At 39.1% G+C, this 12,574-nt stretch overlaps 1 protein-coding gene across 2 annotated transcripts in view; it reads left to right on the top strand.

The window, feature by feature from the left end:
• The window catches only part of WDR7 (WD repeat domain 7), a 359,672-nt gene that overhangs the window by 100,477 nt on the left and 246,621 nt on the right, over window positions 1-12,574 (top strand). For both annotated transcript variants that reach the window (XM_045886644.3, XM_045886643.3), the window contains exon 18: window positions 11,573-12,342. In XM_045886644.3, coding sequence (XP_045742600.1) covers window positions 11,573-12,342 — 770 coding nt within the window. The remainder of the gene's footprint in view (window positions 1-11,572; window positions 12,343-12,574) is intronic.

The following is a 12,574-nucleotide window of genomic DNA, read 5'->3' as shown; positions in this document are numbered from 1 at the left end:
CTTCAAATTATAAATAGTAACATATAAAACAAGCCCCTGTAGCATAATTAGACCACATAACCATAGTAACTCACTATATTACTATAGTGGCTCCATGTTTAACATTGTGTCATTTGCCCTCCGACTTCGAATCCTTTTATATCCATTAGGAGGACCCTCGCCCACCCAGGGCTGCAGTCCATAAGTGAAAATCACTGACCTATATGGATGGTGAGATCTTCCAGAATGAGGGGTGGCAATTAGGGCTTTGAGCCAGTGACAGTGATTTTAAAGTTTAAAAAAACTTTCCCATATGACATTCATAACATGATTTCTATGTCATGGTGTTGCAGGCCCTACAATTAACCTTGGATGGAAGTATATTAATCGGGCAGTCATTTCAGGGAGGCAGTTTATTGCAGTGTCCAAGGATAGGAAGTATAAGTGGTTGTAGTGGTTGCGTTGGAATTCTATACTGTGTGTATCCAGAGGTCTTTCCGTGGTCTTCCACACATCTTTCTCTTAGTTTGTATGAAGATGCTTATTTTTTTGTAATTACCCTCACACCCGGTCGTAGTCAGCCTTGGTGAGAGTGATATTTTCTAGGGGCAGTGGATGGCTGTGAAGAAAGAGTGTGTAGAAAAAAGAAAGAAGGGGATTTGTCAGCATAAATCGGGGTTTTAGTTTTCCACAGTGCACTGTAACTTGGTTCCCCAGTCTGTATTTCGATAAACGTAGTACTTGCTAGTTGCTGGGCCGGGAATACCCGTGCCTCCTTCACTCCCTCCACCTGCCTTCCCCTGGCTAGCTGCCACTCACCTGGCTGACTGCCTCAGCTCCCACGAGCCTCAGTTCTGTGACCACTGTCTCCGCAAAAGGTCCTGAAGTTTTCGGGTAACGCCAAGTCAAGCAGTCATTTGGATCTTCTCTGACCCTCTGGCATTTGCTTTACGTTTCTATCCTGGTACTAATTCTTTGGTACCAGTACATGGAAACAAGGAGATAGATTTGTTTACATGTCTGTTTCTGTGTGTCAGGGTTTCTTAACCTCAACACTGTTGACATTTGGGGCTGGATAATTCTTTGTTCTGTGGTATGTCTTGTACACTGTGGCATGTTTAGCAGCGTCCCCAGCCTCTACCCTCTAGATGCCATTAGCAACTTCTCCCAGTTGTGACTCATAGCGATGTCTCCAGACGGTGCCAGACGTCCCTTGAGGGTGAGGGCTCAGTCACCTCTGGCTAACTGCTGCTCTGTATCAGACTAGGAGCTCCTCAAAGGACTGTTTGATACATTCCTCCTCGTATTTCCGGTGCCTGGCACAAACTGTTCATTGAATCACTGTGAATAACCCAGAATTTGAGGGTTGATTAATATGGAGTGGATTCATTTCCCCCAGCCCCCATCTCTATAATCTCTACAAAACTAATGCTGAGAGGCTCTTGATATCTAGAAGTAAATGTCTGGCAGATGCCAGAGGACCCGGACTTCTTCCTATATCCTAACCATCGACTAGCTCTGTGACCCGTGTGACTGACTGGCTTACCTCTAGCCCTCCATTTGTTTTTAACTTTAAAGTGGAGGTAATAAGGTTGTAATGAAGTCAAACGGGCAACATGTTTTCACACATTTATCACAGTAGGTATTCAGCACATGCTAGTTTAATACTCTGAATTGAATGATGGACTGGTTTCATTCATTCAGCACACCTCAAGTGTGAACTATAAGCCAGGCCTGGAGCTAGAACGGCTGGAGAGTACATGAGTCACTTCCAAACCCAGCAGGTCTGGTGTCGAGGGGTTCCTGCTCTCATGAGGGAGAGGAGCGAGCATTCATTGTGATGAGCTTTATATTACCTAAGGTATGCCCCAAGTGGGAGAGAGCCCTTGGGAGATGGCTGACCCGATGAGGTGTTGGGAAGGCTTCTCTGAAGAAAGTCATTCGTGTGGAGGCTTGATATCAAAAGGCAAAGTGGATAAGAGCATCCCAGGCAGAGAAAACACTGTGCTGCCGTGGGTGGGGACAGTGAGTGGGCAGAGAGAGCATGGGGAGCTGTGTGCCCAGGCCAGCAGCTGGTAGCCGTGAGTGAGAGAAGAGGGTTTAAAACAGGTTAGAATCTGCTTGAGTGTATTTCTGAAATTGGAGATTGCTCACCACTGTGACCCTGGATGGATTAAAGCTGTTTTTTCTCCTGTTCATTTTGCCATTATTAGTCTTAGCTTTTCTTTTAGCGAGTGGACTTCCCAGAATATCCTCTCATTTCCTTTCCTTCACAAATGTGTTAAGGGTTTGGAAAACCCAGGAGGATACATTAGTCTAGAAGCACTTTTTTTTTTTCTTCAGTAGTTTTCCTTCCTTTCCTTTCCTTTTCCTTTTCCTTTTCCTTTCCTTTCCATTCCTTCCCTCTCTCCCTCCCTTCCTCCCTCCCTCCATCCCTCCCTCCATCCATCCATCCCTCCCTTCCTTCCTTCTTTCCTTTCTTCCTTCTTTCCTTCCGTTTCTTTCTTAAGTTTCTTTCCTTCAGTTATTTTCACATGTGTCTTTAACATTGATTTGACATAAAATGAGCTGGGTTTTATTGTCTCTGTTTTACCAGTGAAGGGAATACTGTTGTGTTAACTGTTCACTGTTTGCAGCATCTCTCCTCTGCTTAGGAGACAGAAGAATTGATGCAGAGGATGTTGAGTGAGTCATATGAAGGCTTGTCTAATGGAGGAGTGGGGGTGCCCCAGCCCCCAGGGCTCCTGTCTTGTGATTTTGATGACTTGGCCATTTGGGAAGAGTTACAACTTAATCTCTTTTGGGCTGGTGTTATGGATTAAAATATTAATCTTCTAATCTCTTAATATATTAATACCATTCTGATATTATTATTATTCAAACATTATCCAGTAAGACATGGCCTGTAGAAATATCTTTAGAAGATATTATCTCCATAACAGGCATGACCTAAGTGTTTATATTTAATACATATACTTAATTTTTGAGTAATTTACATTTTATTTGTCATGCGACAGAAATTATTGTATAGTATTAAACCTTAAAACCTCTTAAATAAGTTCAATATCCCTTTTTGGTTTATGCTTTTTAATATACTTGTTAATAAAAACACATGGAAGGAAATGAAATAACATCAGCTCTGAGTAAATTGTCGTCTATGCCAAGTCATAAAATCTCCTATCCAAAATCAAATAAGTGTATTGTCTATTTTTAACTTAAATGGAGTCTCTGAGAAAGAACTCTATTACCCTGTTAGTATTAAGTAACAGCAATACAACAGCAGAGGGCACCAAATATCCATTTCAGTCTTACACATTTTCTTGATAGTTTCCCTTTCTTCCTCCCTCCCTTCATTTTTCCTAATACAGTTGACCCTTGAACAGCACAGGTTTGAACTGTGTGTGTCCATTTATATGTGGATTTTTTTCAGTACGGGAAAGTCCTGTAAACATATTTTGTCTTCCTTATGATTTTCTTTTTTGGCTTTCCTTATTGTAAGAATACACTATCTAATACATATACAAAATATGTGTTAACCGACTCTTTATGTTATTGGTAAGGCTTCTGGTCAACAATAGTTAGTAGTTAAGTTTTGGGGGAGTCAAAAGTTACACTCAGATTTTCTACTGCCTGTGGGGAGAAGGGGACTCAGTGGCCCTCACCTCCGTGTTGTTCAAGGGTCAAATGTACTTAAAATCATCAACATTAAAACCATATATTCTTATAGTAAGTAGTGGGATTTTCCCTTAGCTAACTTTAGAATATTTCAAAAGCACATTAGGACATCAATGTGTTTTTATTCATTGAACCTTTTGCATTTAACCTTATGCATCAGAAGTTCTTTTAAAGATCTTTATTTTTTTTTTAAGATTTTATTTGTCCATTTGTCAGAAAGAGTGAGAGCATGCGCGAGCACACAAGCAGGGGGAGCAGCAGGCAGAGGGAGAAGTAGGCTCCCCACTGAGCAGGAAGCCCAATGCAGAGCTTGATCCCAGGACCCTGGGATCATGACCTGAGCTGAAGGCAGACACTTAACCAACTGAGCCACCCAGACATCCCTAAAGATTTGTATTCAATAGAATATTCTATCCATAATCAAGAATAAAATTTTTGTTTAATTTTTCCTACCAAAATATTCTTAGGTAATAAACCAGTCTTTATATTATACTTAGGACATAAAAAATTATTTAGATCATGCATTAGAAATATGACACCTAAATAATTATTTTGTAAAATGTTATATTATTATTTTTCAAATACATATTTTTCCTATATTCTATTTTAGGACTCAGTGTTGATATTTATAGAAGTGTGTATGTGTGTGTATGTGTATGTTAGATATATAACATTTCCTAGTCTTAGTATCCTCAATCTCTGGTTTCAAAGCAGATTCAGATTTTTTTTTAAATCATTTACTCATCTGCTTTACACATCAGCATCAAAATCAGCTGCTTTTTTTTTTTTTTTAAGATTTTATTTACTTGAGAGAGAGAGAGAGGGGGAAAGAGCATAAGCAGGGGAAACAGCAGAGGGAGAGGGAGAAGCAGGCTCCCCACTGAGCAGGGATGCGGGGCTTGATCCCAGGACCCCAGGATCATGACCTGAGCCGAAGGCAGACACTTAACTGACTGAGCCACCCAGGCATCCCAAAATCAGCTGGTGTTTAAAGCTCACTGGCATAAATCGAATTTATGTTTAGGTGGAAATCTGGACTATTTGGTGTTATAGATTGGACTCGATGCTTTTTCAGGAAACATAATTATTTTACTAGGTAACTTTATAAATAGTCCTGAAAACTATGACGATAAAAAATGATTCAGAAATAAGTTTTAAAATCAGGACCATTGAAGTGAATGATGCAAGAGTAAAATTATTGCCAACATTCTGAATTCCTCTAAGTCACTGGATAAAATGACATATGCCTAAAATATCATTATAACGTTGATTTTAGGGGACAAAGCTTCCAGGTGTTTCAGCAGACATGATTTAACCTAGCATGTAATCAAATATATAATAGTGATAAATGTAACAAGGCTACGTCCACATTTTCTCCTTTGCAGACTGTAAGTGGTTTTCTTGCTGCTGGCCGTGCTGCTTATGGTGTGCATGTGTGGGCATATGCTGAAAAATACCTGGGCTCGAGGAAGGCTCAATCTCCCGATCACAGTTCTGTCATTTTCCTTGGGTTTTTCACTTGAGATACAATTTTACCTGCTACTCTTAATGTGATTGCCACAGGTTCACTTGCAGTGATGAGCAAGCAATCCAATAATTTTTTCCTATTGTTGCATTTCTGTAATATTTTAAGTCAAGTTCTTTAGTATTTGAAATGGCTAAATCTGTATTTTCCTGTTTACAGAAAATATAACATTGTAATAGGCTTAAAACAATGAAAATGTCAAATATATCTGTCTTACTAGCTTTTTAAGTACATTGTGTGTCTTTTGCATTTACGATTGAGTTTTACTAGCAAATTTGAGGCCATTTCACTTGGATATATTTTATGATTTAGCTTTTCTTTCTGCCCTTTTTCAAGTAAGTTTTGAAATTATTGCCTTAAGTACAAAGGCTTTATTTTCTTCTAAGCATCTTGCATATAATAGACACTCCACAAGTATTTGTTGAATTTAATCTTCTGCCGTGGTAATGTAAAAGGGAATTTGTGAGCGCACATTTCAGATGTTCTTAATAAAGGTGACAGAACAAGCATACTAACATTCCTGTTAAAGAATTTCCGGGATTAGGTAACCTGTATGTGAAATTGTTAAGACTATAAGATGATTTGAATGAGTTAGTTTGCTCTAGATATGTATATCTTATGATTAAGCTAAGAGATCCTTGGAGTTTGATAGATGTTTCTGTTCATTTTCCTTTAGCTAAATCTTAGTGTGGCATATTAGAGTATCAGACGTGTCTGTGATCAACTCTGCCATCTCTGTGCACTTAGCTAAAGTCTTAACCCTCACAACTTTGCCGAATAGGGTATTTTGTTGTAATAGGCCTTTAAGTCAGTAAAATCCATTGTCAGTTGTTACAGGTCATCCGCAGTACTTGGGGATGAGTCATTTTCTCCTTCTTTCCTTCAGTCTCCCTCTGTTCTCATCTGCTTTTATTATTGCTTTCTGTTTTTCACCCTCCTTTTTTGGCTGGGGCTTGCTCATAGGTACAGTTTTTCCATGGTGACACGATCAGCAGCGCTGAGAGGTTGTGATAAGAGGAGACGCACACAGTCACATCCAGATGTCATGGTACCAGACACTAGGTAACCTTTCAGTTGTCCAAGCACATGGGCTGTCTGCTGGCGCACCTCCCGGAAAGAGACAGAACCAGAGCAGATCTCGGGGTGCTGAAAGGGGCACAGATGTGGTTGACATCAGAGGAGAGAGCTTAAAAGCTAACCTTGTGTCCTCACTCTTGTCTTCTTTTTTCTTCAGGCCACTCTTGCTGCCTCAATAATTTCCTTACCAAACATGTTTGATTTTATATTCTTTGGTAATAATGATCTCCCTTTCTCCTAATAGAATTTTGTAGATCTTTACTGGAAAGACAATATTTCCTAATGTACTGTGGTGGGCTCTTGATTTTACCTTATGCTATTATTACCTATTCCCTCATACATAGTGACATGCCTGTCTACCTAAAGTTCTTGTAGGATGATGTTTTACCTTTTTCTGTGATATTATGAACCTAATGCCCAGCATAGTGCCTGGACCATGGCAGCAACTTAGCATATGATAGCTATCAATACTCATTTTCATAGCAAGAACATACTAGATATAATGTATTATAAATAACTTTGTCTTGCAAATTAATGTCAGTAGGTACAAAGCGTTAAGCATAGTGTTTGACATTACACATTCAGCATTTGAAAAAACAAATATGAAGCTCAATGGTGTTAGAAATAAAAGGGTAATGTACACATTCTTCACCCCACCCCATCCTCTACATTCTCAGTACTGTTGCATACTTTTATCTTCCCTCATCTGGATGGCTTCTGTTTCCTCCCAATTCATATTCATGACTCTGATCTTTTCAGCCAACATTGCTGGTGGATAAACATCTATAAAATTAAATTTGATCATGTTATTCCACTCTTTTAAAGCCTTTAGATGATAGTTCTCAAACTGTACTGCAGCATGAAGTTGCCTGGGATTCTCATTAGACAGGTTCTGATCCATTCAGCTCTATTCATACTGATTCAGGCCTGATATCAGGCCCAGGAACCTGTATTTTAACAAATAGCCCCAATGATTCTGAGAGAAGCACTGCTTTATTGATTCCCAAACCTGCAAGATAAAGTTCAAAAGCCTTAGTGTGAACCTCTGTGTTCTCTCCTTAAATTCGTTCTCTTGATCTTCTGTGGCTTCATCAACATCCATCCTGTCACATCTCCTGCCTTTCTCCTTTTTCACATTTTGCTCTCTCTCTGCCCTTTCATAATTACCCCTTCGGAGAGGCTGTCCCTGGTCACCCAGGGTGGCTATCTCTGCTGTGTCCCTTATTGTACCTTGCAATCCTCCTTTCTTCAGAGCATCATTCTTAATACATCATCATGGTGTCTTTACATGCCATTATGCAGTTGTGAGGTTTGAGTTCCATGACTAGAAAGTCATCTTGTTTGTCTTTGTATCTCCATTGTCTTTCACAAACACAGGCGAATGTGTAAAAAATGAATTAAATACGGGAATGAAATTCAGAAACTCTTGGCTTTTTTAAACCATATTTTATAGAATATAAATTGATATTATTTATGTTCTTTAGGTTGTTAAGCTGTGATTTAGAAATTATTTCCTACCTTCCTTTAAACATGATTCCGTTCAGAACAGAGGTTTCAGCAAAGGAGGCAGAATTAGTAATAATTATGGAAATAATTTGCGGAAGAGCAGTTGTTACAGGTCATCACTCAAGTCACCACTTGAGACTTTTTTTTACATTTTTCTTTCATTGAGGTATAATTGACATACAACATTACATTAGTTTCAGGTTTATGATGTGATGATTTATATTTGTATATACTGTGAAATGATCACCACAGGAAAGTCTAGTTAACATCCAGGAAATGCCCTTGAAGGATGGGTAAAGTATGACTTAAAGGGTTGTAGGAAGAATGAGAAAGGAGCATCATCCTGGCATAAGCAAAGTCACAAACGCTAGACACTGCATGGTTCTGGAAGATACAGGTGGTTTAGGGGCGCCTGGGTGGCTCCGTCGGTTAGGCATCTGCCTTCGGCTCAGGTCATGATCCCAGGGTCCTGGGATCGAGCCCCACATCGGGGTCCCTGCTCGGTGGGGAGTCTGCTTCTCCCTCTCCCTCTGCCCCTCCTCCTCCTCATGCTCACTCTCTCCCAAATAAATAAAAATTTTTTAAAAAGTACAAGTGATTTCATTGGGCTGTAGTAGAAGATATAGGGGATGTGGCTAGAGATGAAATTGAAGGAGTAGGCAGCAGTATATTTTGGAAGATGTTTTGTGCTTTGCAAAGAAGTCTTTGCTTTGCAAAGATTGTATCACTGGATTATAAAATGCTGTTGAAGCCCCTTCAGCTAGGAAGAAACATGATCAGATGGGAGGAGGATTGAACAGAAGAGAGACCAGTTAAGGAGATTTGTTATAATTTTACGATAGAAGAGTTTATGATTTATGATTAGCAATTTAAAATAATTTTATAATTTTTTTATAATGTCCTTTGTTCATTCTGCCAGGTACTCTGATAAGGTTACACAAGATGAGTAAAATATAATTAGTTCCCATAGAGTACAGGAAAATGTAAATATGTAAAATACCTAACTATATCAACATAACCAAGGTGTATACATTTGTGATTTATAGTGGATATAAAATGTCATGGAGCTGGATTCATTGTGGACTAATAACTTTCCTTGGGAGAATTAGAGTCTTGGTGGAAGAGAAGGGATTAGAATAGAACAAAGAAGAATATTTTGGGCAAAGGAATAAATAAAAGGTTTAATGGGTGGGGAACCATGGTTATGGTATGAGAGCCTATTTGTTAAAGCTGGAAAAATATTTGGTATCAGACTGTAATGGGCCTTGAATGTTGTGCTGAAGGACTTTGTATTTTATCCTGGAGCTTTATTTTCTGATTATGAAAATAATATATATTGACTGTGTACCATTTAAGAAATGTAGGGAACTATAAAGAAAAAAGAAAATATTCTATAATTCCATCACAAAATGTAATTACCAATATTTTCATGTATTTCTTCCCAGTGTTTCTCACCATGCTCAAATATATACTTAAGCATTCAATAAATGAAATCAGAACCATAGTGTGTGGGTGTGTCTGTGTAATTTTATCTCACTTAAAATTGGAATAGGAGAGGTGCCTGGGTGGCTCAGTCGGTTCAGCGTCTGCCTTAGGCCCAGGTCATGATCCCGGATCAAGCCTTGAGTCGGCCTCCCTGCTCAGCGGGGTGTCTGCTTCTCCCTCTGCTCCTCCCCTCCCCCCCCGGCTCATTCTTTTTTTCTCTCTCTCAAATAAAGTCTTTAAAAAAAAATTGGAACAGGAAATTTTGCCATGTGGTTAAGTGTGCCCAGAAAGCATGATTTGTAGTGATTGCAGTATTTATTCTATTATATGGCTACACTTAAATTATTTATCTGTTTCCTTATTGTTAGATTATTTAGGCTTCAATTTAAAATAATGGCTACCATTTCACTGAATATCTTTGTACATAAATCCATGTCTGTATTTCTGACTATTTAGGATGGGGTTCTAGAAATAAATGCACTGGATCAAACTGTCTAAAGGTCTCGCAGTGTATTTTGCCATATTGCTTTTCTAAAAGGCTGCTATTTAAATTCATGCCTGCAGTGAGTGTGTGGGTTTGACTTTCATTGTACTCCTGGCTAAGTAGTTTTAGTGTTTACTGTGTGCTAATTTTATAAATGGTATCTTGTAGTTATTTTATTTTATTTTATTTTAAGATTTTATTTATTTATTTGACAGAGAAAGACACAGTGAGAGAGGGAACACAAAACGGGGAGTGGGAGAGGGAGAAGCAGACTCCCTGCCAAGCAGGGAGCCTGATGTGGGACTCGATCCCGGGACTCCAGGATCATGACCTGAGCCGAAGGCAGTCGCTTAACCAACTGAGCCACCCAGGCGCCCTCTTGTAGTTATTTTAACAGTTAGTTCCTTGACAACTAGTTTGAGCTGGTTTTTCCCTATATTTATTGACTCTTTGTTTCTTTTACTGTGAATTGTCCTTGATCTTTATGATAGTCCCCCTCTTATTTGGGCATTAGTATTTTTCTTGCCTATTTTAAGAAATATTTATGTAGATTGTAACCCTATCAGTCTTATTTCTGGCACATTTTCCTATTTCTTACTTGCCTTTTAATATTTTTATAGTAGTGAGTTTTAAATTTAAGTATATTTGGAAAGCTCTTTCCCATCTTGAGATCAGATACATTCACCTGTATTTTGATTTAGTTTTTAATCTGTATTTTCCATTTCTCTTCATAACCCATGACTTTGGCAGAAGAGTGATGTGACTGGATTTGTGCTTCAGAAAGAAGTCTTGTGGCTCTGGAGTTGCGTTGGAGTAAATAGAGACTAGGGCGGTGAACCCCAATGAGACAAGAAAATAAGTGTCCAAATGTGGTGACAGTGATAGTGGGGATAGATGGTCTGGGAGGCACAGCGGGTTCAGTGGCAGTGTGGACATCAGGACGCATTTGACTGAGAGGGGCAATGGGACATCGAGATATAAGCAGTTGTAAGTAGAGGATTGAAACTCCAGGAGGTTGGTCGGGCTGATGATGGAAATTAGGGAGCCACAAGTGTTAGTCCTAATGTGGGAGGAAGGTTGAGTTTTCAGGGCAGCTGACTGCTGAAAAGCCGTGGTCAGAATTAGAAGGCTCACCAAGAAGGGAAGTTAGGAGCTTTTAATTTTTTTCTTTATGCTTTTATCTCACTCACCCAGCAAAAATAACAATGTCAGATACTGCAAAGAGCTCGAGGAGGAGCGGGACTGAGAGTTTCCTTGGATTAGCCTCTGATTCCGTACATTTGGCTAAAAGGGGCAGTAGAGGGGGAGAGAAATCAGTAGAAGAGGGAGCATAGTCAAAGTATAACACTCCTTGTTAGAATCTAAGTAGACTTGAGCATGTTTTCTATTGAGGGAAAAGAATCTGTGAATAGGGAGAGAGTGAAGGTGAAGTGGAAAAAGGAGGGATTTGATGGTACAGCAACTTAAACGGAGGAGTTGCTGTGATAAATGGATTCTTCTTTCAGGTGAACCAGTAGTTCATTCTCAGAGAATTTGCATAGAGGTTATTGAAACAAATTTTAATCTGTTCTATAAGTAAAAAGACTCCATCAATAACAAATTTTTCTAGTTTTTAAAAAATTAATTGACCATTTTATAATTGTTTCAGCATAAAACTCTCATATAAATTCACATCTTTTACATGCTGTTGATTGGCAAAGTTTGTGTGTTACTTTTAATGGTAGGGGTACCTAAAAAGCCTAGTATGCATTCAGATTCCTCTATTTGTTGCTCAGCCATGAATGTATGCAATTAAACACTTATTAAATATTATAACCATTTTTTAAAAATGTTTTTTGCAGGGAAATTTGCCTAAATATTCTCATAACTCCCTGATGGTTCAGGCAATAAAGACAAACCTAACAGACCCCGACATACATGTGCTTTTCTTTGATGTGGAAGCGTTGATTATTCAACTCTTGACTGAAGAAGCCTCTAGGCCAAATACTGCGCTTATTTCCCCAGAGAATTTGCAAAAAGCATCTGGCAGTTCAGACAAAGGGGGCTCTTTTCTAACTGGAAAACGAGCAGCAGTTCTCTTCCAACAAGTGAAAGAAACTATCAAAGAGAACATAAAGGAACATCTCCTGGATGATGAAGAGGAGGACGAGGAGATGATGAGGCAGAGAAGAGAAGAGAGCGATCCAGAGTATCGGGCCAGCAAATCTAAGCCATTGACCCTATTAGAATATAATTTAACGATGGACACTGCAAAATTGTTCATGTCATGTCTTCATGCCTGGGGTTTAAATGAAGTTCTGGATGAAGTTTGTCTTGATCGCCTTGGAATGCTGAAACCGCACTGCACAGTATCTTTCGGTCTCCTATCGAGAGGAGGTCATATGTCCCTGATGCTTCCTGGTTATAATCAGCCTGCTCGGAAGCTGTCGCATGGGAAAGCAGAAGTAGGAAGGAAGCTGCCAGCAACCGAGAGCGTTGGAAGGGGAACTTACGGAGTGTCCCGAGCCGTCACCACACAGCATCTCCTGTCTATCATATCTTTGGCAAATACATTAATGAGTATGACCAACGCAACTTTTATTGGTGATCATATGAAGAAGGCTCCTACCAGGTGTGACCTTGATAGTTTGATTTTATTCTCACATTTCAAAATAAATAAATAAATAAAGCCTGTTTCATTTTTCTCACTGTTTTATTACTTGGGGGGGGGGGCTCTGCCCACCTTAGCATTTTTGTGTCATCTCAGTGTTTCCCCTTGAAATTTTAAAACACAACATGCATGATTTAAAGCATGATAAAATTACACAGTTTAATCTTTACTCAAACATACTACGTAGCTATTT

This window comes from Mirounga angustirostris, unplaced genomic scaffold, assembly GCF_029215605.1.
Source record: "Mirounga angustirostris isolate CCGP_5_RB_7025 unplaced genomic scaffold, mMirAng1.0.hap1 SCAF_14, whole genome shotgun sequence".
Classification (NCBI taxonomy): domain Eukaryota; kingdom Metazoa; phylum Chordata; class Mammalia; order Carnivora; family Phocidae; genus Mirounga; species Mirounga angustirostris.
This window is presented reverse-complemented; position numbering and strand designations above follow the sequence as displayed.